Genomic DNA, 23524 nt, shown 5'->3' on the forward strand with positions numbered 1-23524 from the left:
CGTGGAGATGCCGGCGTTGGACTGGGGTAAACACAGTAAGAAGTTTAACAACACCAGGTTAAAGTCCAACAGGTTTATTTGGTAGCAAAAGCCACACAAGCTTTCCGAAAGCTTGTGTGGCTTTTGCTACCAAATAAACCTGTTGGACTTTAACCTGGTGTTGTTAAACTTCTTACTAAGCTATTACCACAGTGTGCTTCAGCTAAAAAAACATATTCCCGAATGATTTTCCTTATGATGGCTATCTGAAAGTGCAAAGGCAAGTGATGATTTAAAGTAAACTTGCGTGATATTTCAAAGAAAAACTGCAAATATTTTGTCACGTGATTTCTGCCTGAATTTTATGAATACTCTGACTTTTTCTTCAGGATTACACTGAAGATTTCGAAGTGACACAACTGTTCGAGTGCAATTGGATTATAGTGAACTGCTCCACGCCGGCAAACTACTTTCATGTGTTGAGGAGACAGATTCTGCTACCATTTAGGAAGCCGGTATAAAAACTTTCCTTATTATTTTACGGTCATAGTCATTTCGAATTTCATCAGAGAAAAATATTATTGTAATAACACCTTTTGAGTTTAAAGTTACAGTAGAAATGTTAGGGCCGAGTTCATTCTGTAAAAAAGATTTTCCTTGAAACCGGTATCATGGAGTTTACCCTTACAATTTTAAGACCATAAGATATAGGAGGAGAATAATGCCATCTGCTCAGCCATTCAATCATGGCTGATAAGTTTCTCAACCCCATTCCCCCGCCTTTTCCCCATAACCTTTGATCCCCTTACCAATCAAGAGCCTATTTATCTCTGTCTTAGATATACAGAATGACCTGGCCTCCACAGCCTCCTGTAGCAAATAATTCCATAGATTCATCACCCTCTGGCTGAAGAAATTTCTCCTCATCTCAGTTCTAAAAGGTCATCCCTTTACTCTGGGGCTGTGCCCTTGAATCCTAGTCTCGCCTACTAATGGAAACATTTTTCTCATGCCCACTCTATCCAGGCCTTTAAGTATTCTGTAAGTTTCAATGAGAACCCCCCTCCTCATCCTTCTCTAAACTCTATAGAGTACAGATCCAAAATCCTGAAACATCCCTCAAGCTCTTCATTCCTGGGGTCATTCACATGAACCTCCTCAAGAACCTTTCCAGGCCCAGCACACCCTTACAGATACAGGGCCAAAAATTGCTCACAATACTCCAATTGTGATCAGACACAGCCTTAAAGCCTCAGCAGTACATTCCTGCTTTGTATTCTAGTCCTCTCGAAATACATGTTAACATTGCATTTGCCTTCCTAATTACCAACTCAACCTGCAAGTTAACCTCCAGAGAATCCTGAACTAAGGACTCCCAAGTCCCTTTGCACTTCCGATTTCTGAATTCTCTCCCCATTTAGAAAATATTCATAAACTCACTTTTCCACATTGTATTCCTGCTACTTCTTTGCCCATTCTCCTAACCTGCCCAAATCTTTCTGCAACCTCCCCATCTCCTCAATACTACCTGTCCCTCCACCTATCTTTGTATCATCTGCAAACTTAGCCCTCAGTTCCTTCATCGAGATCAATGATGTATAAAATGAAAAGTTGTGGTCCCAGCACTGAACCCTGTAGAACTCCACTAGTCACCAGCTGCCATCCTGAAAAGGACCCTTTAATCCCCACTCTCTGCTTTCTGCCAGTCAGCCAATCTTCCTTCCATACTAGGACTTTGCCTCTAACACCTTGAGCTCTTATCTTACTCAGCAGCCTTGTCAAAGGCCTTCTGGAAATCCAAGCAGATAACATCCATTGGCTCTCCTTTGTCTAACTTGCTTGTTACCTCCTCAAAGAATTTTAACAGATTTGTTAGGCATGACCTCCCTCCCAACCCCCCTGATTAAACCATGCTGACTTTGTTTATTTTACCATGCACTTCCAAGTATTCTAAAATCTCATCCATAATAATGGACTCAAATCTTACCAATGACCAACGTCGGGCTAACCGGCCTGTAATTTCCTGTCTTTTGCCTTCCTCACTTCTTAAACAGTGGTGCTATATGAGCGATTGTCCACTCCCCTGGGACGCTCCCTGACTCCAGTGATTCCTGAAAGATCACCACCAATGTCTCCACGATCTCTTCAGCTATCTCCTCCAGAACTCTGGGGTGTAGTCCATCTGATTTATCCACCTCCAGACCTTTCAGCTTCCCTAGTGCCTTCTCCTTAGTAATGGCCACTATACTCACCTCCGCCCCTGACACTCTTTTTGAGTTTTAGGTATGTTACTGATGTCTTCCACCATGAAGACTGATACAAAGTATTCATTCAGTTCCTCTGTCATTTCTTTGTTCCGCATTATTTCACGGACCACTCCTTTAGCCACGTGTTTACTTCCCTAATTTTCTCATCCCAATGCCGATTTGCACGTGGCTCGGGTAGTAATCCAGAGATTATAACTCTCGAGGACCTGTTCTTTAATTTAGTTCCTAATTCCTGATAATGCCCAAACAGGTCCTCTTTTCTAGTCTTGCCCATGTTATTTGTCCCAATGTGGATCACAACAACTGGATTCACCCCCGCCCATTCCAATATCCTTTCAAGCCAGTCAGAAATATCCCCCACCCTGGCACCGGGCAGGCAACATATCATGCAGCACTCTCAATCCTGTTTACAAAGGATGCCATCAATCCCCATAATTATAGAATTCTCTATAACTACCACGTCTTTTTGCTACCCCCTCTTGACTCATGTACCATGGTGCAGTGGTCAGCTAACTCATCCTCCCTACAGCCCTCTTCCTCATCCACACAGGGAGCAAGTACTTCAAATCTGTTGGACAAGGTCAAGAGCTGAGGCCCCTCCGTTCCTGAATTCAGGATCCCTCTATCTGTTTCACTTGCAGTCACCCCCTGCTGTTCCTGACCACTGACCCAATTTGTGGTACTTAATCTACGGAGTGTGACCACCTCCGAAATAAAGCATCCAGGTAACTCTTCCCCCTCCCAGATGTGGCGCAGCATCTGAAACTCCGACTCCAGCTCATCAATTCTGAGCTGCAGTTCTTGCTTTAGATGTGGTCATTGCAGCTTGCAATGGGATCTGCCAGCTCCCACATCATTCAGAAACAGCTCATCACCTGCCCAGCCATCTTTACTTAGAGAATTTAAAAAAAATTAGTCTTGCAGTTTTTGTCTTCAAATTTAGAGCAGACATCATTTTTCCGAATATAACCCTTACAAATTATAAACCACAAGAATTATCTCTGAAACTCCAAGTGATAGAACGATTAAATACTTACCTGACCTTATTACTTACCAATCAGCTCTTTCCCTTGTGTCCTGTACTACTGCAGCAGGGCTAGGATTTAAAAGTTAGAAAGCAAGGAAACAAATCAGAAAGCACCTCTTTCCCCTCAGCGTCAAATTCTCAGCACCAAATTTCTGATAGCTTTTCTCCTCCCTCTGGCTGTGACCTCACTCAGAATGAGGTTGAGGTGACTCTCTCACCAGTTAAAATTCCGAAGTGTTCACACCTATTGAGGCCCTAATCAGGCTTCAGTTGATTGACATAACCGCCACTTAGCCAACTGGTGGAGTTGCTTATTGACCTTTAAACTAGACTACTGAATTTAAAGAGAGAGAAATACTTACCAATAGTTAGCCACTCAGCTCCAATTTCTGATAGCCTTACCCCTCACTCTGGCTGTGGTCTCCCTCCGGATGAGGTCTCTCTCTCTCTCTCGCTCTCCCACAGGTCGTGTGCAAGTTCACCAGTCACTACAAAGTTATAGTAAAATGTACAAAGATATTAATAACATTGGAAAATAAAACATTGTGCTTGTGTTTTTCCTTCATTAACAAATACATAGCTTACCTTATGTGATTGCATAATCACAATAATAGATTAGCACTAATAACTATGTTGATTATTGAACAGCAAGGTGCATTTTCCAGAGATCTAATGTGTTGAAGGACGCAGCCAGCGCCACAGCATGCGTAGTTTACAGCCCAATCACTTTCATTCCGTAAAAGCAGTATATCCGGCAAAATGGTACTACATAAAAGTGGGATTGGCCTGTAGATCACTAATTACTGCCATAGTGGATGACACGGTGGCACAGTGGTTAGCACTGAGGCCTCACAGTGCCAAGGACCCAGGTTTGATTCCCGGCTTGAGTCACTGTCTGTATGGAGTCTGCACATTCTCCCCGTGTCTGCGTGGGTTTCCTCCGGGTGCTCTGGTTTCCTCTCTGTCTGAAAAATGTGCTGGTTAGGTGAATTAGTCATGCTAAATTCTCCCTCAGTGAGCCCAAACAGTGAGCCCAAACAGATGCCAGAGTGTGGCAACTAGGGGATTTTCACAGTAACTTCATTGCAGTATTAATGTAAGCCTGCTTGTGACACTAATAAATTTTAAAAATAAATGAATAAGAAGTACATCACTGGCATATGTGTTAATTTTTAAATGTGTTCTTAATGTTCTGCCCTTCTAGTTCATAGTAAACTTCTAACACTTTTCCTATTTCAGTTGATTATTTTCACACCAAAATCTCTGCTAAGACATCCAGAAGCCAAGTCCCATTTTGATGAAATGAAAGAAGGTAAGTTTTGCTTTAAAAGTATCAAAAAACACAAAGAATTGTCAAAAATTCGAGACTGACATTAGGCAGTGAAGTTTCAGTCTTGGGCAGTCAGTCAGTAACCCAGGTGGGTTGCATGGTTTTCTGCACTGAAGACTTCTGCTCAAGCTTCCACTCAAACTCATTTGCATATCACCAAATATAAAGGTCAGGATTCTCCGGCCATTCACGACGGGGGAAATTCTCCAGTCCCGCCAGCTCCCCACCCCAAGAAGAATCTTGCCCAACATCTTTCATGAGCCAGTGATAGCCTGGTGCCGTTTTATCTGTGTTCCGTCCACACACCACCTGTGAGTAACCTGATTTTAAACAACTGAAAATTACTTGAAAAATTATATAGAGAAACATTAATTTCACATATATACATTGGTTGGTTTGTTCATGTAACATTTGAATATGTTGAAAAGGTGTCTTATTTGTCTCCCATGCAATTTGTAGCACCATTATCTTAAGAGAATCAAGTTATAAATACTCTATATTTTTCCCAATATTGAAATTATTGTATTAACCATCTGATACTAAGATAAAGGTCGGGGCCTAGACGTGCAATGAGACCATGTGTGCTTAAAACATAATAAATGTCCTAAACTTGGCCAGTGACCACATAAAGATGCTTCCTCTAGCCTAGTTTCTAAAGTACATGTGCTACTGATCTCTGAGGCAGTGCCTGCTCTGGTCAAGTTGAGTGACCCTACATCTTTCGGTAAGCTAATCTCCTCTTCCAAAAGCGGCAGAGAAATAACCACATTTTCAGTACCCGAAATGAAATATAGGAGTGAGGGTTAGACCTTAGTGGGAGATCTCCTGCCACTCGCTAATTACCCCCTGTGCCGTCCTATCCCCCCTCACAGATATGGGCATGAAGCAGTTCGTGCCATTAAAAAGGAGCCAGGAAGATAGCAATCCGTTTACACTGAAATTCTCCTTAATATCCATCGAGATTCTGGCCGTACCCAGACACCACCCCTTATATTTCAAATTCTTTACTGTTACACTTGGAAATTTGGCCCAGAACTCAACTATAGAAGCACTGGACTTTTGATAGTATTTCCACTGAGACCTGCAAAAATTGCTCACCTCAGTGCAAGATAAGGAATCAACATAATACTCCAGAATTTTTCATGAGTCATGTATAAATTCAGTTCTTTACATGTACTTGTATGAGTTGGCGTTCTTAGATTAATAAACAACATGCCAGTATCCAAGTATAACATCAGATGATCAGTTTATATTAATTTTGCATTCTGGGCACTCTTATTTTAGTTTTAAAAAGGCAAAGAATCCCAGTGCAAATATGATGCATTGTTCCTTCCTGTCCAATGATGCATATTTTGAAGCAAGTTACTAATAAATATTGTTGCTGTTTCACAGGTACAACATTTCAACGCATCATATCTGACGAAGGGCCTGCAGCAGAAAGTCCAGATAACGTGAAGAGGCTAATTTTCTGCACAGGCAAAGTTTATTATGAACTTGCAAAAGAAAGAGCAAACAGGAAAATGGAGGAGGAGGTGGCTATTGTTAGGCTGGAACAGGTAAATGCTTAAATGGAGCTTAGAGAAGCAAAGGTCTGGGTATTCTGATTTGTGCAGAAATGGCTGTCTGGTTCAGTGTGTCAAAATTATAGAACAAAGAACAATACAGCACAGGAACAGGCCCTTTGGCCCACCAACCCTGCACTGATTCTTAATCCTTATTTATTGCCCATGCGCAGTTTCTGTCTCTCTGTTCGCCTTCTGTTCATGTGTCTATCAAGATACATCTTGAGCGTTGCAAACGTACCTGCATCCACCACCTTCACTGGCCGTGCGTTCCAGACATTCACCACCCTCTGTGTGAAAAACCTTTCCCCGCACGTCTCCCCTAAACTTTATTCTTCTGGGACTTCCTTATTATATTTTTTAAGATCTTATTTTTGAATTTATTCACGTTGGACTTCTGCACTTTTCTGACTTTGATTTTCCATCCACGAAAGCAAACATTGTGTGGAGATAAATGCAAAACCAGAACACTCTGGTCAATATAATTGCAATGTGTGGTAATCTACGTATTTGACTGCAGTCTCTGCAGGCTTAATGAATACTCTTCGAAAAGAAAATGAACTGGCACATTCGATCTGCACACTCTAGAACCTGGAGTGAAGGGATGAACGTTTCTGTGAACGAACTGATGATGGCACAATGTTCAGCACTATTCACAACTCCTCAGACACTGAAACAGTTCACGTCCAACTGCAAAAAGAGCTGGACAATATCCAGGCTTGACTGACAAGTAGAAAGGAACATTTGTGCTACATAAGTGCCAGGTAATGACCATCTCCAACAAGAGAGAATTTAACCATCTCCCCTTGACATTCAATGGCATTACCATTGCCAAATCCCCTACTATCAACATCCTAGGGGTTACCATTGACCAGAAACTAATTTGCCAAGGCATATAATATAAATATAACTATCCTCCTGACTCACTAAGGCATGTCCACCATCTGCAAGGCACAGGTCAAGAATGTGATGGAATACTCTCCACTTGTCTCAGCTCCAACAACACTCAAGAAGCTTTACACCATCCAGGACAAAGCATCCCGCTTGATTGGCACTCCTTTCACATCCACTCCCTTCCCCATCGATGAACAGTGGCAGGAATGTGTACCATCTACAAGATGCACTGCAGGAACTAGCCAAGGTTCCTTGGGCAGCACTTTCCAAAGCTATGACTGCTACCATTTCGAAGGACAAGAGCAGCAGATACATGGGAACACCACCATGTGGAGGTTCCCCTCCAAGTCACTCACCATCCTGACTTGGACTTGTATCACTGTTCCTTCACTATTGCTGGGTCAAAATCCTGGAACTCCCTCCCTAACAGCACTGTCAGTTTACCTACACCACAGGAACTTTAGAGAGTCAGGAGGATTCCTAGCCTCTGATCGGTTCTTGTAGCCATATATACTTCAGTGGCTCAAGAAGGCGGCTCACCACCATCTTCTCCAGGGCAATTAGAGATGGGCAATAAATGCTGGCCTAGCCAGTGAAACCCACATCTCATAAAATTAATTCTTAAAAAAAAGTACTGAGTGGCAAGTGTCAACCCAGTTCTTGGTGCAAGTCCTTTGCTCAAAGTAGCCTGCTTCACAATTTGAACTTCATTCAGAAGCCACAAGGCTGACTGGTCATGTGAAAGGATCATTACCATGAAGAATAATTTTAATTTTCTTTGTTCTTTATACATGAATAGGATGGGAATAGAGGGATATGGTCTCCGGAAGGGTAGGGGGTTTTAGTTCAGTCGGGCAGCATATTGGTGCAGGCTTGGAGGGCCGAAGGGTCTGTTCCTGTGCTGTAATTTTCTTTGTTCTTTAATATATTTTCAAGCTCCAATAAAAATGACTGTTTCCTGCTTTCCAGAGAATTTTTATTGTCACTTTATTTAGTGAGTAAACATGAAGCATAGTATAACTCTCGATCAGTTTCACAGGCTCATTTAAAAAAAAATCAATCCATAAAGCACTTTTAGTTTCAGCTTATGTAGTTAAATTGTAGTTCGAAATGATGCTAATACTGTAATCCAATACTGTAATAGGCAGTTGTAGTTGTGTAACATGCATCACCATTAAAATATCTGTGCATAATTAGCTTAAATAATTAGCCTTCCCATTAATTGCTTTTGAAGATTGTACAAGTTGTAACAACAACAAAATTGTTGTGCCTTTTTCAGAAAGATGTTGGAAAAAATTATAAGGGATAGGATTTATAGTTATTTGGAGAGTAATGAATTGATAGGTGATAGTCAGCATGGTTTTGTGGCAGGTAGGTCGTGCCTTACTAACCTTATTGAGTTTTTTGAGAAAGTGACCAAGGAGGTGGATGGGGGCAAGGCAGTGGACGTGGTATATATGGATTTTAGTAAGGCGTTTGATAAGGTTCACCATGGTAGGCTTCTGCAGAAAATGCAGATGTATGGGATTGGGGGTGATCTAGGAAATTGAATCAGGAATTGGCTAGCGGATAGGAAACAGAGGGTGGTGGTTGATAGTAAATATTCATCATGGAGTGCGGTTACAAGTGGTGTACCTCAGGGATCTGTTTTGGGGCCACTGCTGTTTGTAATATTTATTAATGATCTGGATGAGGGTATAGTTGGGTGGATTAGCAAATTTGCTGATGACACCAAAGTCGGTGGTGTGGTAGACAGTGAGGAAGGGTGTCGTAGTTTGCAGGAAGACTTAGACAGGTTGCAAAGTTGGGCCGAGAGGTGGCGGATGGAGTTTAATGCGGAGAAGTGTGAGGTAATTCACTTTGGTAGGAATAACAGATGTGTTGAGTATAGGGCTAACGGGAGGACTTTGAATAGTGTGGAGGAGCAGAGGGATCTAGGTGTATGTGTGCATAGATCCCTGAAAGTTGGGAATCAAGTAGATAAGGTTGTTAAGAAGGCATATGGTGTCTTGGCGTTTATTGGTAGGGGGATTGAATTTAGGAGTCGTAGCGTTATGTTGCAACTGTACACAACTCTGGTGCGGCCGCACTTGGAGTACTGTGTGCAGTTCTGGTCCCCACATTACAGGAAGGATGTGGAGGCTTTGGAGAGGGTGCAGAGGAGGTTTACCAGGATGTTGCCTGGTATGGAGGGGAGATCCTATGAGGAGAGGCTGAGGGATTTGGGATTGTTTTCGCTGGAAAGGCGGCGGCTAAGAGGGGATCTTATTGAAACATATAAGATGATTAGAGGTTTAGATAGGGTGGATAGTGATAGCCTTTTTCCTCTGATGGAGAAATCCAGCACGAGGGGGCATGGCTTTAAATTGAGGGGGGGTAGTTATAGAACCGATGTCAGGGGTAGGTTCTTTACCCAGAGGGTGGTGAGGGATTGGAATGCCCTGCCAGCATCAGTAGTAAATGCGCCTAGTTTGGGGGCGTTCAAGAGATCCGTTGATAGGTTCATGGACGAAAAGAAATTGGTTTAGGTTGGAGGGTCACAGTTTTTTTTTTAACTGGTCGGTGCAACATCGTGGGCCGAAGGGCCTGTTCTGCGCTGTAATGTTCTATGTTCTATGTTCTATGTTCTATGAAACATCCCTGCACAGGGTTACAGAGATACCACTTCTTCAGTTTTAGTTAGGACTTGAATTTTTTTCCACATTTTTATCTGTATTTTGATGTCCCCATTTTGCAGATATCACCATTTCCTTTCGATCTCCTGAAAGTGGAAATTAACAAATATCCTAGCGCAGAACTCGTCTGGTGTCAAGAAGAGCACAAGAACATTGGCTACTATGACTATGTGAGGCCACGTTTCAGAGTGACAGTACGGTTTAAAAGGCCGGTTTGGTAAGTATGTAGACTTGAATTATTTTCATTGCATTTTCTAGATATGTTGCTTGAGATGAACGATTGTGAAAGAGAGAACAAAATTGGAGTTTGGCATCAGTTCAGGTAGTGTTGGCACCAGGTGACACAACTTGTAAGGTACACAGACAATTCAGAATACGCCAGCTATGGCTCTGCATTTGTGTCTCAATCAGTAGGTTTGTGCCTTTAAGTTCCATCGACTTCAACATAAAATCTATACTCATACTCCCAATGTAGTGTTGAGAGTCGGGTACCATCCTTCGGAAGAGATGTTAAACTAGGGCTTCATCTGTGCCACCCTCAGGTGATGTAAAAGGTCCCGTGACACTATTTCATAGAAGAGTAGTGGAAAAAGTGTTGATATCCTGCCTAATATTTATTCCTCAACCAGTATTACTTTTTTAAAGAAACATATTTTCTGGTCATTACCACTTTGCTGTTTGTGGGACCTTGTGGTACACAGATTGGGCTACTTTACAACAGTAACCATACTTCATGTGCTGTAAAGCACATTGACACCTGCTGTGATAATGAAAGGTGGCATAAAATGCAAGCCTTTTCTCTTTGCAACAGTGTAAGCTTTTTACATGAGCTGCTGGGCAATCCTATGCAGCACGGTGGCACAGTGGTTAGCACTGCTGCCTCACAGCGCCCGGGACCTGGGTTCGATTCCCGACTTGGGTCACTGTCTGTGTGAAGCTTGCACGTTTCCCCCATGTCTGCGTGGGTTTCCTCCCACAGTCCAAAGATGTGCGGGTTAGGTTGATTGGCCATGCTAAATTGACCCTAGTGTCAGAGGGATTAGCAGGGTAAATATGTGGGGTTACAGGAATGGGGCCTGTGATGGATTGTGGTCAGTGCAGATTCAATGGGCTGAATGGCCTCCTCCTGCACTGTGAGGATTCTACTTCACTCCAGCACTGAGGGAGCATTAATCTTGGAATGAAATGTTGAACTGAGGCCTATTGTGCCTGTTTGAAGACCAGAGACTGGTCACCACTTCTTCCTTTGATCTCACAAAGAAATTGACTAATTGGCCTGTAAAAGATTCACATTTGTGGACTTGCAACATCCAATTTACATGTTTTATTCCTCTCCTTACAATCATGTCAAAAAATGATTCAAAGGATGGTCTAAAAGATGTGGTAAGAAGTCTCACAACACCAGGTTGGTTTGTGCCTTTAAGCTCCATCTCACTTCTTACTGTGTTCACCCCAGTCCAACTCCGGCATCTCCACATCATGACTAAAAGATGTGACCAGTTGTTCCATAAATACAAGTTTTCTTCGTCCTTTTTTCTCATTTTAAATGCTGATTAAATAAGGTTACTATATATTAATATCTGTGACTGTATACCAGAGAGAGCCCAACATAATAGCTGTGCTGATGTCAAATACATTTCAATTCTGTATTTATTGGGTATTGTTGCAATCCTTGGAAATATGACAAACTGGAAAAATGCTCAACATGAATTCATCACTTCTTAAAAATTCATGACCACAATTATTATAAAAAAGAGTCGCGTTCAACTTAAAACTTCACTCTATTTCCCTTTACACAGACCTGCTGAATATTTCCAGTGCTTTGTTTATATTTCATATTAGCACAACGGGGCTTTCTTTGGTATGCAGTTTCAGATATTAATGGCCGTGACTTTTGCCATTTGCCACAGGCGCAAACCCTGTTATGGCCGCTAATTCTCAGGAGGGGGCCATAATGGAATTTGTGATGGCGAGATCTCAGTTGGAAATCCCCCCCCACCTCCTCACCACTATCGACATAATCACCTGTGAGGGGTGAACTGAAATACTATGATGTTGAATGCATTTAAATATTTCTAAACGGCTTAATGCCCCCCCAAACCCACTTTTGTTGGCAGCGTAACATTACACCGGTGAAAATCACTTCTAGTTTCCAAAACCCAGTCGTGGTGACCATACCAGGGGCTAGGAGGTGAGTATAGTCCCCGGGCGGTGAGGGACATGACTGGGCAATGCCCTGGCCCCCTTGCATTGCAGGTTGGCAGTGCCATGGGTGGAGCCCGAGAGGGCCCGTTTTGCGGGGGGGGGGGTGTGACAGCGATGATGGGGTGGGGGCTTTCCTTTGACTGAGACTAGGGTGCCCTTTAAAAACGGCTCTGTGGAGTTGGATTTGTCAGTTTGATCAGGCCCCATCCTGCCGCAATGACAGCACAAAACATGCCTCCCTGCTTTTTTTTTGATGTGGAGATGCTGGCTTTGGATTGGGGTAAGCACAGTAAGAAGTCTCACAACACCAGGTTAAAGTCCAGCAGGTTTATTTGGTAGCACGAGCTTTCAGAGCACTGTTCCTTCATCAGGTGAGTGACATTCTTCCCACAGTCTCAATCTAGCTTCAATCGGAACCTACACTTTACCATCTTTTAGGAAAATTCTGCCCAATATTTAATTGTCTTTTTTAGTCAGCATTTGAAATTTATTTTGGGGCAATTTTTTCTTAGCCTATCTTTGCAAACTGTCTTCAATTTAAAGTATGCTTACTGATCATTAAATTTAATTAAGATCCAGGTTGTCATTGTATCATTGTTTTCAGTGTTTTTGTTTCACCAGATCCCTAAGTATTTGAAAGAGCAAGTTTTGAATGTTAGGATAACAGATAGTGAAAATTGGCATATTTATGTCCAAATATTTGGGACTCGTGTCAACATTCACTCTGTTTAAACTGATTTATTCGTCTTCCTACAGGTATGTCGGGCGTGACCCTTCACCAGCTCCAGCCACAGGTAACAAGAACACTCACCTTATAGAGCTGCAGGAACTTCTGGACACATCATTCAATCTTGAAGCCTTTGAGGGCCTGACGTCCTAGACTGAATGGAACCAATCCTTGTGGACATACTCTTGGGTATTGTTCAGGGAAATGCACTTCTTAAACCACTGAGAAATAATGCACAAGCAATTCCTCTATGTTTCTTATATTTTCCCCCATTACTCTCGTTCCTCACATAAATGAGGTCTAATGAATGTTTTCAGATTTTTTTCTTGTTCATGGGATGAGGGCGTCGCTTCCCTAATTGCCCCCCCCCCCCCCCGAGAAGATGCTGGCAATGTTTATTGGTGGGTTATTTTGCCAGGTAAGCGGGCTCATTTAAATGGAGGGGTTTTTTTTCATATTGGTGTTTAAGTAAAACATGAACACACAAGTTGGGAACCAGGAGAAAAGAAGAATATACATTTCAGTCATTTTATGCATTATAATCACTTTTGTTCACTCAAAGTTAAAAATTAGTGTACTGCGGGTTTCTTTGGGGGTCGTTGTCTTTATAATTTTGGAAGGCACACTATTGGGGTAGCTACAGTAATAAAGTATTTTAACAATATCATTCAGCTTTCTCAAAGATTGTACTTGTAGTTAAGATAAAATAGGCACTTCACTACATATAGTTGATGCCTCATGAAAGAATATCAACTAGTTAGTCTTGCACAAAGCACCATGACAAGGGCAGTTGGAAAATACTTAATCAGCACAATTTGACACCTTTGTCGGTACATAATAAAAGGCACTGACCTGTTGTGCAGTCCTGTTGGTCCCTACCCATTGCCGAGGATGCCTGCAATCAAAGGAAGCATGTTTCTTTTGGGCGGAGTGGGAGTTTATTGAAAAAGTAAGGGAGGAGAATTTACACTATACCAGCCTATTAAGGATTTGTTCTGTGCAATACTTTTTATTTTTCCTTCCCGAACACTATCCCTCCTCCCCAGGAAATAAATTGAGACCAGCAAGTTGCCTTTAGAATTGAGCTTTCAGCAGTAGAATAGGTATACTGAGAATCTTACTTTGTGAAATTTCAAATTGCAGTATATATTCTGCAGGTGAGTTTGATCTGATGAATAATAAAATTGAAAATATTCAAGATCAGCTTTGTTTGTGGAAGGAATTGTAAGATTGTTCATGATTCAGCATTCTATTGAAATATATTTTGCATTACAAACGAAAGTATCTGAATGAGCTACAGCTCTGCTGTGGAATATGGAAATAGCAACAGAAAATGGCTGCATATTTGGGGAAGGTTTCTGCTAGTTTTACCAAGGAGGCACTGATTATCCTTCATTACTGCACAAAAGCACATTGGATTTGTATTCAAACTTGGTTGAATCATTTGCTATGTAAGTATAGCAAGCTGCCAATTTCTAAATTTGTGAAGAGCGAACTCGAACTCTTAGGTTTTGAGATCAAAACCAAACTAAAGCACATGGAGAGAACTCTTATGGTTCCTGCTCAAGCATTATAATTTGTACTGCTGTTACAATTTATGGAGTTGGTTATCATTGCAGCAGAACGGATAGATAAAGGATAATTGCAAGGGGAGAGAAGCTGTCGTTCTTTCTTTTCCTCTTACCCGCCTCAACAGGAAACGATAGATGTGGAACACTTGCACACCTTACTTTCTACATAACGATCAGACTCTTGAATAAATTCTGGATCTGCAGTAAGACATATTTCAATGGTCCCAACTTTGAATGTCACCCTCAACTAACATTGACTGACTTCTAAATGTAAATTGTTTTCTGTTTAAGTCGTTGTGGAGCTCTTATCATAATGAGGTACTTCATCTAATGGGAAAGGTCAAAAAAAAACCTGTATGAAGAGCGATCCAATCCCTTAATGTGCAGCCCTCTCTTTGTGAGATGGAGTGATGTTCCTCGGTTTACTGGAGTTGGCACATTTGGAAGATTAGCACTTAAGTCATAGCAGTTTGTACCGTTCATCTTAAACTTAATGCAAAATAAAGAATGAGAAAAGGACATTGAGCTGTGTATTCTGTTTGCTGATTTTAGCAAAGAAAGGTTGACGCAAGTATAAAGTGATTAACAGATTATATAAAGTAACGAGTGCACAGCAAAGGGGCGACAAAGAATAGCAATGTGACACATCAAAGGAGAAATGACAAATGCTGTAGAAAGGATGATGTGGAGATGCCGGCGTTGGACTGGGGTAAACACAGTAAGAAGTTTAACAACACCAGGTTAAAGTCCAACAGGTTTATTTGGTAGCAAAAGCCACACAAGCTTTCGAGGCTCTAAGCCCCTTCTTCAGGTGAGTGGGAATTCTGTTCACAAACAGAACTTATAAAGACACAGACTCAATTTACATGAATAATGGTTGGAATGCGAATACTTACAACTAATCCAGTCTTTAAGAAACAAAACAATGGGAGTGGAGAGAGCATCAAGACAGGCTAAAAAGATGTGTATTGTCTCCAGACAAGACAGCCAGTGAAACTCTGCAGGTCCACGCAACTGTGGGAGTTACAAATAGTGTGACATAAACCCAATATCCCGGTTGAGGCCGTCCTTGTGTGTGCGGAACTTGGCTATCAGTTTCTGCTCAGCGACTCTGCGCTGTCGTGTGTCGCGAAGGCCGCCTTGGAGAACGCTTACCCGAATATCAGAGGCCGAATGCCCGTGACCGCTGAAGTGCTCCCCAACAGGAAGAGAACAGTCTTGCCTGGTGATTGTCGAGCGGTGTTCATTCATCCGTTGTCGTAGAGTCTGCATAGTTTCCCCAATGTACCATGCCTCGGGACATCCTTTCTTGCAGCGTATCAGGTAGACAACGTTGGCCGAGTTGCAAGAGTATGTACCGTGTACCTGGTGGATGGTGTTCTCACGTGAGATGATGGCATCTGTGTCGATGATCCGGCACGTCTTGCAGAGGTTGCTGTGGCAGGGTTGTGTGGTGTCTTGGTCACTGTTCTCCTGAAGGCTGGGTAGTTTGCTGCGGACAATGGTCTGTTTGAGGTTGTGCGGTTGTTTGAAGGCAAGAAGTGGGGGTGTGGGGATGGCCTTGGCGAGATGTTCGTCTTCATCAATTACATGTTGAAGGCTCCGGAGGAGATGCCGTAGCTTCTCCGCTCCGGGGAAGTACTGGACAACGAAGGGTACTCTGTCCACTGTGTCCCGTGTTTGTCTTCTGAGGAGGTCGGTGCGGTTTTTCGCTGTGGCGCGTTGGAACTGTTGATCAATGAGTCTAGCGCCATATCCTGTTCTTATGAGGGCATCTTTCAGCCTCTGGAGGTGTCTGTTGCGATCCTCCTCATCCGAGCAGATCCTGTGTATACGGAGGGCTTGTCCGTAGGGGATGGCTTCTTTAACGTGTTTAGGGTGGAAGCTGGAGAAGTGGAGCATCGTGAGGTTATCCGTGGGCTTGCGGTACAGTGAGGTGCTGAGGTGACCATCCTTAATGGAGATGCGCGTGTCCAAGAATGCACCCGATTCCGGAGAGTAGTCTATGGTGAGCCTGATGGTGGGATGGAACTTGTTGATGTCATCATAGAGTTGTTTCAGTGATTGTTCACCATGAGTCCAAAGGAAGAAAATGTCATCGATGTATCTAGTGTATAGCATCGGTTGAAGGTCCCATGCGGTGAAGAAGTCTTGTTCGAACCTGTGCATGAAGATGTTGGCATATTGAGGTGCAAATTTGGTCCCCATGGCTGTTCCGTGTGTCTGGATGAAGAACTGGTTGTTGAAGGTGAAGATATTGTGGTCCAGGATGAAGCGGATGAGATGTAAAATTGCATCTGGAAACTGGCAGTTGTTGGCGCTGAGCACTGAGGCCGTTGCAGCAATGCCATCGTCATGGGGGATGCTGGTGTAGAGTGTTGAGACATCCATTGTGACGAGGAGCGCTCCTGGTTCAACTGCTCCATGTGTGCCGAGTTTCTGTAGGAAGTCCGTCGTGTCGCGACAAAAGCTGGGGGTTCTTTGTACAATGGGTTTCAGGATGCCCTCGACATAGCCGGAGAGGTTCTCGCACAGGGTCCCATTGCCCGATATGATGGGACGGCCGGGTGTGTTTGCCTCCCGAAGATACACAAGGCAAACACACCCGGCCGTCCCATCGTATCGGGCAATGGGACCCTGTGCGAGAACCTCTCCGGCTATGTCGAGGGCATCCTGAAACCCATTGTACAAAGAACCCCCAGCTTTTGTCGCGACACGACGGACTTCCTACAGAAACTCGGCACACATGGAGCAGTTGAACCAGGAGCGCTCCTCGTCACAATGGATGTCTCAACACTCTACACCAGCATCCCCCATGACGATGGCATTGCTGCAACGGCCTCAGTGCTCAGCGCCAACAACTGCCAGTTTCCAGATGCAATTTTACATCTCATCCGCTTCATCCTGGACCACAATATCTTCACCTTCAACAACCAGTTCTTCATCCAGACACACGGAACAGCCATGGGGACCAAATTTGCACCTCAATATGCCAACATCTTCATGCACAGGTTCGAACAAGACTTCTTCACCGCACGGGACCTTCAACCGATGCTATACACTAGATACATCGATGACATTTTCTTCCTTTGGACTCATGGTGAACAATCACTGAAACAACTCTATGATGACATCAACAAGTTCCATCCCACCATCAGGCTCACCATAGACTACTCTCCGGAATCGGTTGCATTCTTGGACACGCGCATCTCCATTAAGGATGGTCACCTCAGCACCTCACTTGTACCGCAAGCCCACGGATAACCTCACGATGCTCCACTTCTCCAGCTTCCACCCTAAACACGTTAAAGAAGCCATCCCCTACGGACAAGCCCTCCGTATACACAGGATCTGCTCGGATGAGGAGGATCGCAACAGACACCTCCAGAGGCTGAAAGATGCCCTCATAAGAACAGGATATGGCGCTAGACTCATTGATCAACAGTTCCAACGCGCCACAGCGAAAAACCGCACCGACCTCCTCAGAAGACAAACACGGGACACAGTGGACAGAGTACCCTTCGTTGTCCAGTACTTCCCCGGAGCGGAGAAGCTACGGCATCTCCTCCGGAGCCTTCAACATGTAATTGATGAAGACGAACATCTCGCCAAGGCCATCCCCACACCCCCACTTCTTGCCTTCAAACAACCGCACAACCTCAAACAGACCATTGTCCGCAGCAAACTACCCAGCCTTCAGGAGAACAGTGACCAAGACACCACACAACCCTGCCACAGCAACCTCTGCAAGACGTGCCGGATCATCGACACAGATGCCATCATCTCACGTGAGAACACCATCCACCAGGTACACGGTACATACTCTTGCAACTCGGCCAACGTTGTCTACCTGATACGCTGCAAGAAAGGATGTCCCGAGGCATGGTACGTTGGGGAAACTATGCAGACGCTGCGACAACGGATGAATGAACACCGCTCGACAATCACCAAGCAAGACTGTTCTCTTCCTGTTGGGGAGCACTTCAGCGGTCACGGGCATTCGGCCTCTGATATTCGGGTAAGCGTTCTCCAAGGCGGCCTTCGCGACACACGACAGCGCAGAGTCGCTGAGCAGAAACTGATAGCCAAGTTCCGCACACACAAGGACGGCCTCAACCGGGATATTGGGTTTATGTCACACTATTTGTAACTCCCACAGTTGCGTGGACCTGCAGAGTTTCACTGGCTGTCTTGTCTGGAGACAATACACATCTTTTTAGCCTGTCTTGATGCTCTCTCCACTCCCATTGTTTTGTTTCTTAAAGACTGGATTAGTTGTAAGTATTCGCATTCCAACCATTATTCATGTAAATTGAGTCTGTGTCTTTATAAGTTCTGTTTGTGAACAGAATTCCCACTCACCTGAAGAAGGGGCTTAGAGCCTCGAAAGCTTGTGTGGCTTTTGCTACCAAATAAACCTGTTGGACTTTAACCTGGTGTTGTTAAACTTCTTACTGTAGAAAGGATGACCAGACCTCCATATCGGAGACACAAGAATATCTGAAGAGGAATCATTCGCAACAGATTGATGCAGCCATACACCATGTATAATATAAATCCCCCATTGCAAGGGATTTCGATAGTTTTAAGAACAGAATATTTCTTGCAACTGTTGCTAATACATAACTTGTTTATGTGTGATCATTGAGTGATCAAGTCTACTTACGTCAAGCTTCAATCAATTTTCTTCTTCCTTATTAGTTAATTATTAAAAGTCTGCTTTTCTCTTTTCCAATTTTTAATGTTATTATGTACCTGTCATATTACGTTAAATCTTTAATTTTTTTTTACCCAAAAATGCTCTCCATAATATTTCTAGCATACAAAATAAAAGTTCCTCATCCACATTATCATCTGGCATTCCAAAATAAAATTAATCACATACACAATTTTATTATTAGTTTGCACACAAACTTTGAAATGAAACAACTCTTCCATGCTTCCGTAACCGCACGGTAGCACAGTGGTTAGCACTGCTGCCTCGCAGCGCCAGGGACCTGGGTTCAATTCCCAGCTTGGGTCACTGTGTGGAGTTTGCACGTTCTGCCTGTACGTGGGTTTTCTCCGGGTGCTCCGGTTTCCTCCCACATTCTGAAAGACCCGTTGGTTAGGTGCATTGACCCAAACAGGCGTCGGACTGGGGAATTTCACAGTAACTTCATTGCGATGTTAATGTAAGCCTTACTTGTGACTAATAAGTAAACTACTTTAACCAGTTCACAGCCTGGACTCTAGTTATACCCAGCCTCATTGTTCACTCCCCACCTTGCTGGCCAAATCTACACAGTTGGAGATTCGGTGTAAGCAAAAGGTGCAAATACAGGAGTTCCTTTTGACATGAAATCCTGCAGTTCGTAGAACTCAGTGCATAATCAAGATGTGCAGTGGAGCATGCAACTTTCTGGTGGCTCGGTTTTGCCCCAGCAGAGCCAACAAGATCCTTAGAAGAGAATGTTTTTTTATTTTAGAAAATACTTTCAAACAAATCGAGAGAAATACTAAAGGGCAGCAATGTAATCAAGAGGAAATTTTAATCATGCGTTAAAATCCATCAGCCTTCAATTTTGCATATCATACTGTCAATTGATGTTCTGCAGTGCGTGTATTTAAATGACCCAGACTTGGATATTGAGGTGTATGTTTGGCAACAACATAAATCAGCAGCATGATTAAGTAAGAAGGGCTGGAAGTTACTTGAGGACATGGGTGAGTTGATGGCACAGGAAAATATCTGATGAAGTGTAATGTCGTGACAGAGGGTGAAGTGACGTTTTCCCTGTGCTAACTTTAGCAAAGATTGTAAATGCCAGTACTAGATTGTGAGAGAAATTGAAAGGAAATACGCATTAAATAGTGAATAGAATACAAATGTACAGAGGTAATACATAAAACGGTTGTCATAAATTGAATGTTGTGTACTGTTTTGAATGTCCTTCAGTAGAAATAGGAAAGGTATGGTACAGAAGACATTTACTGAGTGTTAAAGTTTATTTCTTAGTGTCACAAGTAGGCTTACATCAACACTGCAAATGAAGATACTGTGAAAATCCTCAAGTCGCCACACTCCGGCACCTGTTTGGGTACACTTGAGGGAGAATTTAGCACACCAATGCACCTAACCAGCACGTCTTTCAGACTGTGGGAGGAAGTCGGAACACCCGGAGGGAACCCACGCAGACACAGGGAGAACGTGCAGAATCTGCACAGACAGTGACCCAAGCCGGGAATCGAACCAGTGTCCCTGGCGCTGTGAGGCAGCAGTGCTAACCACTGTGCCTCCCATGATTCCAAGGATGAAAAGTTTCAAAGAGAATCACAGAATTGTTAAAGGGCAGTAGGAGTTCAAAAGGAACAATTTGCATAGTGGCACTCCCCCGCCTTTTCCCCATAACTCTGCACATTCTCAGATAATAGTCCAGTCCCCATTCAAATGCCTCAATTGAACCTGCCTCCACCACACCCTCAGACAGTGCATTCCAGATCCCAACAAATTGCTGCGGTGGAAAGCTCCTCATGTGTCCGTTCCTTCTCTTGCCACTTATCTTAAATCTGTGCCCTCTTGTGCTATAGATACTGTAAATCCTTTCAGTCCAATGAAGAAGATTTAACTGGAGATCTCTGATAGAGGCATTCGAAAGTATCAGGGTTTGGAAAGGTTAAAAAAGGGAAGCAGTTTGCAGTGGTTTGGTAACAAGGGGCAGAACTTGAAGATCGTCAGTAGAAGAATGACAGCAGTGTCTCAGAGAATGTGTACGCAAGTAACATGAAATGCCCTGGCAGTAACGGGGGAAGCATAATACATAATAACTTTTTAAAAAGGATAAACACTTGAAACAGTGTTACAGATAAGTGAATTAGAAATAAGCATTGTTATTGTCAAAACTACCATCAAAATTCCATAATCAAAAGTATGGAATAAGGATAAGCCATTTGGCTCAATAATCCAATTCCTTCCATGGACAATGCACAATCCAACTAATCATGGATCCTACCCCATCTAATGTGATTTCCTGAGGAAACCACTGTCCTATTAACACTTTCCCCTCCTCCTCCATGTACCAAGATTTTTATTTGATTTATTGTCACATGTATTAGTATACAGTGAAAAGTATTGTTTCTTTCGCATATACAGACAAAGCGTACCGTTCAAAGAGAAGGAGAGGGGAGAGTGCAGAATGTAGTGTTACAGTCATAGCTAGGGTGTAGAGAAAGATCAACTTAATTCAAGGTAGGTCCATTCAAAAGTCTGGATGAAAGCAAATTACTGCGGATGCTGGAATCTGAAACCAAAAGAGAAAATGCTGGAAAATCTCAGCAAGTCTGGCAGCATCTGTAAGGAGAGAAAAGAGCTGACGTTTCAAGTCCAGATGAGCTTTGACAAAGGGTCATCTGGACTCAAAATGTCAGCTCTTTTCTCTCCTTACAAATGCTGCCAGACTTGCTGAGATTTTCCAGCGTTTCTTAAAAGTCTGATGGCAGCAGGGAAGGAGTTGTTCTTGAGTCGGTTGGTACGTGACCTCAGACTTTTGTATCTTTCTCCTGACGGAAGAGAGGTGGAAGAGGGCTTTGACAACCATGAATTTCCATTGGATTGGCCCATGATTATGGCTCATAAAGAGTTAAGTAGTTTGCCCATTGCCTTCTCCGGTACGGCTGTCCTGGAAAGTCTCCCGCTCTTTACCACCTGCCATCAGGGATATAGGAAGGATTTACTGGTTGATAATCAACCTGTTTGGCCACATATGAATGCATCTACCTTGGCCATTGAGTCCTGAAATGGGACTTGAACCCATATCACTGTGCCACAAGACTACCCCACATTTTCCCCACGCTATTTAAATATGTCTACTTGTATCTGGTTCCTGTTGAATGAATAACATATGTCCTCATTTTAAACCACTTGTATGCTTTGTCAAAGAAAAAACTTTAAGGCCAGCAACTGAATAATACATGCATAATTCAGAAAAGACCTTTGCAGAAGAAAGGTAAGTGAACTATTAAGCTGGTCTTTTGTCCAACTTTCTAACTGCGCTCAATAGCTGGCACTCCAGAGATTTTCAAATTAGCAGTGAAGTTTCCAAGTGTTTTGACTCAATTTGCCTGGGTTAAGCAAATCAACAGAGAAGAGAGTCTGGAGCTTGCAGCTGTGGACTTTCCACTCCGCTTTAAAGCCTCTGATTTGGGCACGAATGCAACAGACTAACAAGAAGTGCTTCTTCCTAATGCCCTCCTTTGAAATATGTTTAAATGTCAGGATGTGAATTGAAGAAAAGAACACCAAAATAAAGGTCAGAAGTGAGCTGTAGTTGAGGCTCATCACCGAGACTAAAATGCCAGAGTGAAGTCTTATTTCAGATCAGGAAATTGGCTATTATGTGTTAAGAATCCTGACCAATGTTATAATGTTGGCCGAGTTAATAAACAGAATGAATTCAGAAATAAATCTTTTCTTAACAACCCACATGTTTAATTTCAGATACACATAGTCAGCATTTCTGGAAGCAGAGCCAGGCAGTGAAGGATAGAATTGGAGTCTGATTTATGTACACTTTTAAGCTTTTATTTACAGAGAGACACCTTAACTAGTTTATTAGTAAGAAGTCTCACAACACCAGGTTAAAGTCCAACAGGTTTATTAGGTATCACGAGCTTTCAGAGCGCTGCTAGGGCTCACCTGATGAAGGAGCAACGCTCTGAAAGCTCGTGATACCAAATAAACCTGTTGGACTTTAACCTAGTGTTGTGAGACTTCTTACTGTGCCCACCCCAGTCCAACACCAGCATCTCCACATCATAGTTTAGTAGTGTCACAAGTAAGCTTACATTAACACTGCAATGAAGTTACTGCGAAAATCCCCTAGTTGCCACACTCCGGTGCCTGTTCGGGTACACAGAGGGAGAATTTAGCATGGCCAATGCACCTAACCAGCACATCTTTTGGACTGTAGGAGGAAACCGGGGCACCCAGAGGAAACCTACGCAGACAGAAGGAGAACGTGCAGACTCCGCACCGACAGTCACCCAAGCCAGGAATCGAACCTGGGTCCCTGGCGCTGTGAGGCAGCAGTGCTAACCACTGTGCTGCCCTATGGTGCACCTCTAATACAACAGTAAAAAGTCTCACAACACCAGGTTAAAGTTTATTTGGAATCACGAGCTTTCGGAGCGCTGCTCCTTCCTCAGGTGACTCAAGAAGGAGCACTTAGTGTTGTGAGACTTCTTGCTATGCCCACCCCAGTCCAATGCCGGCACCTCCACATCATGGCTACCTCTAATACAACAATCAC

The 23524-nt window shown here is 43.2% G+C and overlaps 1 protein-coding gene across 3 annotated transcripts in view; it reads left to right on the forward strand.

The window, feature by feature from the left end:
- The window catches only part of LOC144480245 (2-oxoglutarate dehydrogenase-like, mitochondrial), a 93809-nt gene extending 79048 nt beyond the window's left edge, over positions 1–14761 (forward strand). For all 3 annotated transcript variants that reach the window (XM_078199512.1, XM_078199514.1, XM_078199513.1), the window contains exons 19-23: positions 369–494; positions 4513–4585; positions 5996–6159; positions 9797–9951; positions 12696–14761. In XM_078199512.1, the coding sequence (XP_078055638.1) occupies positions 369–494; positions 4513–4585; positions 5996–6159; positions 9797–9951; positions 12696–12819 (642 nt within the window). In that variant the 3' untranslated portion in view covers positions 12820–14761. The remainder of the gene's footprint in view (positions 1–368; positions 495–4512; positions 4586–5995; positions 6160–9796; positions 9952–12695) is intronic.
- The last annotated feature ends 8763 nt before the right edge of the window (positions 14762–23524 follow it).

The sequence above is a fragment of the Mustelus asterias genome, chromosome 28 (genome assembly GCF_964213995.1).
Source record: "Mustelus asterias chromosome 28, sMusAst1.hap1.1, whole genome shotgun sequence".
Lineage (NCBI taxonomy): Eukaryota > Metazoa > Chordata > Chondrichthyes > Carcharhiniformes > Triakidae > Mustelus > Mustelus asterias.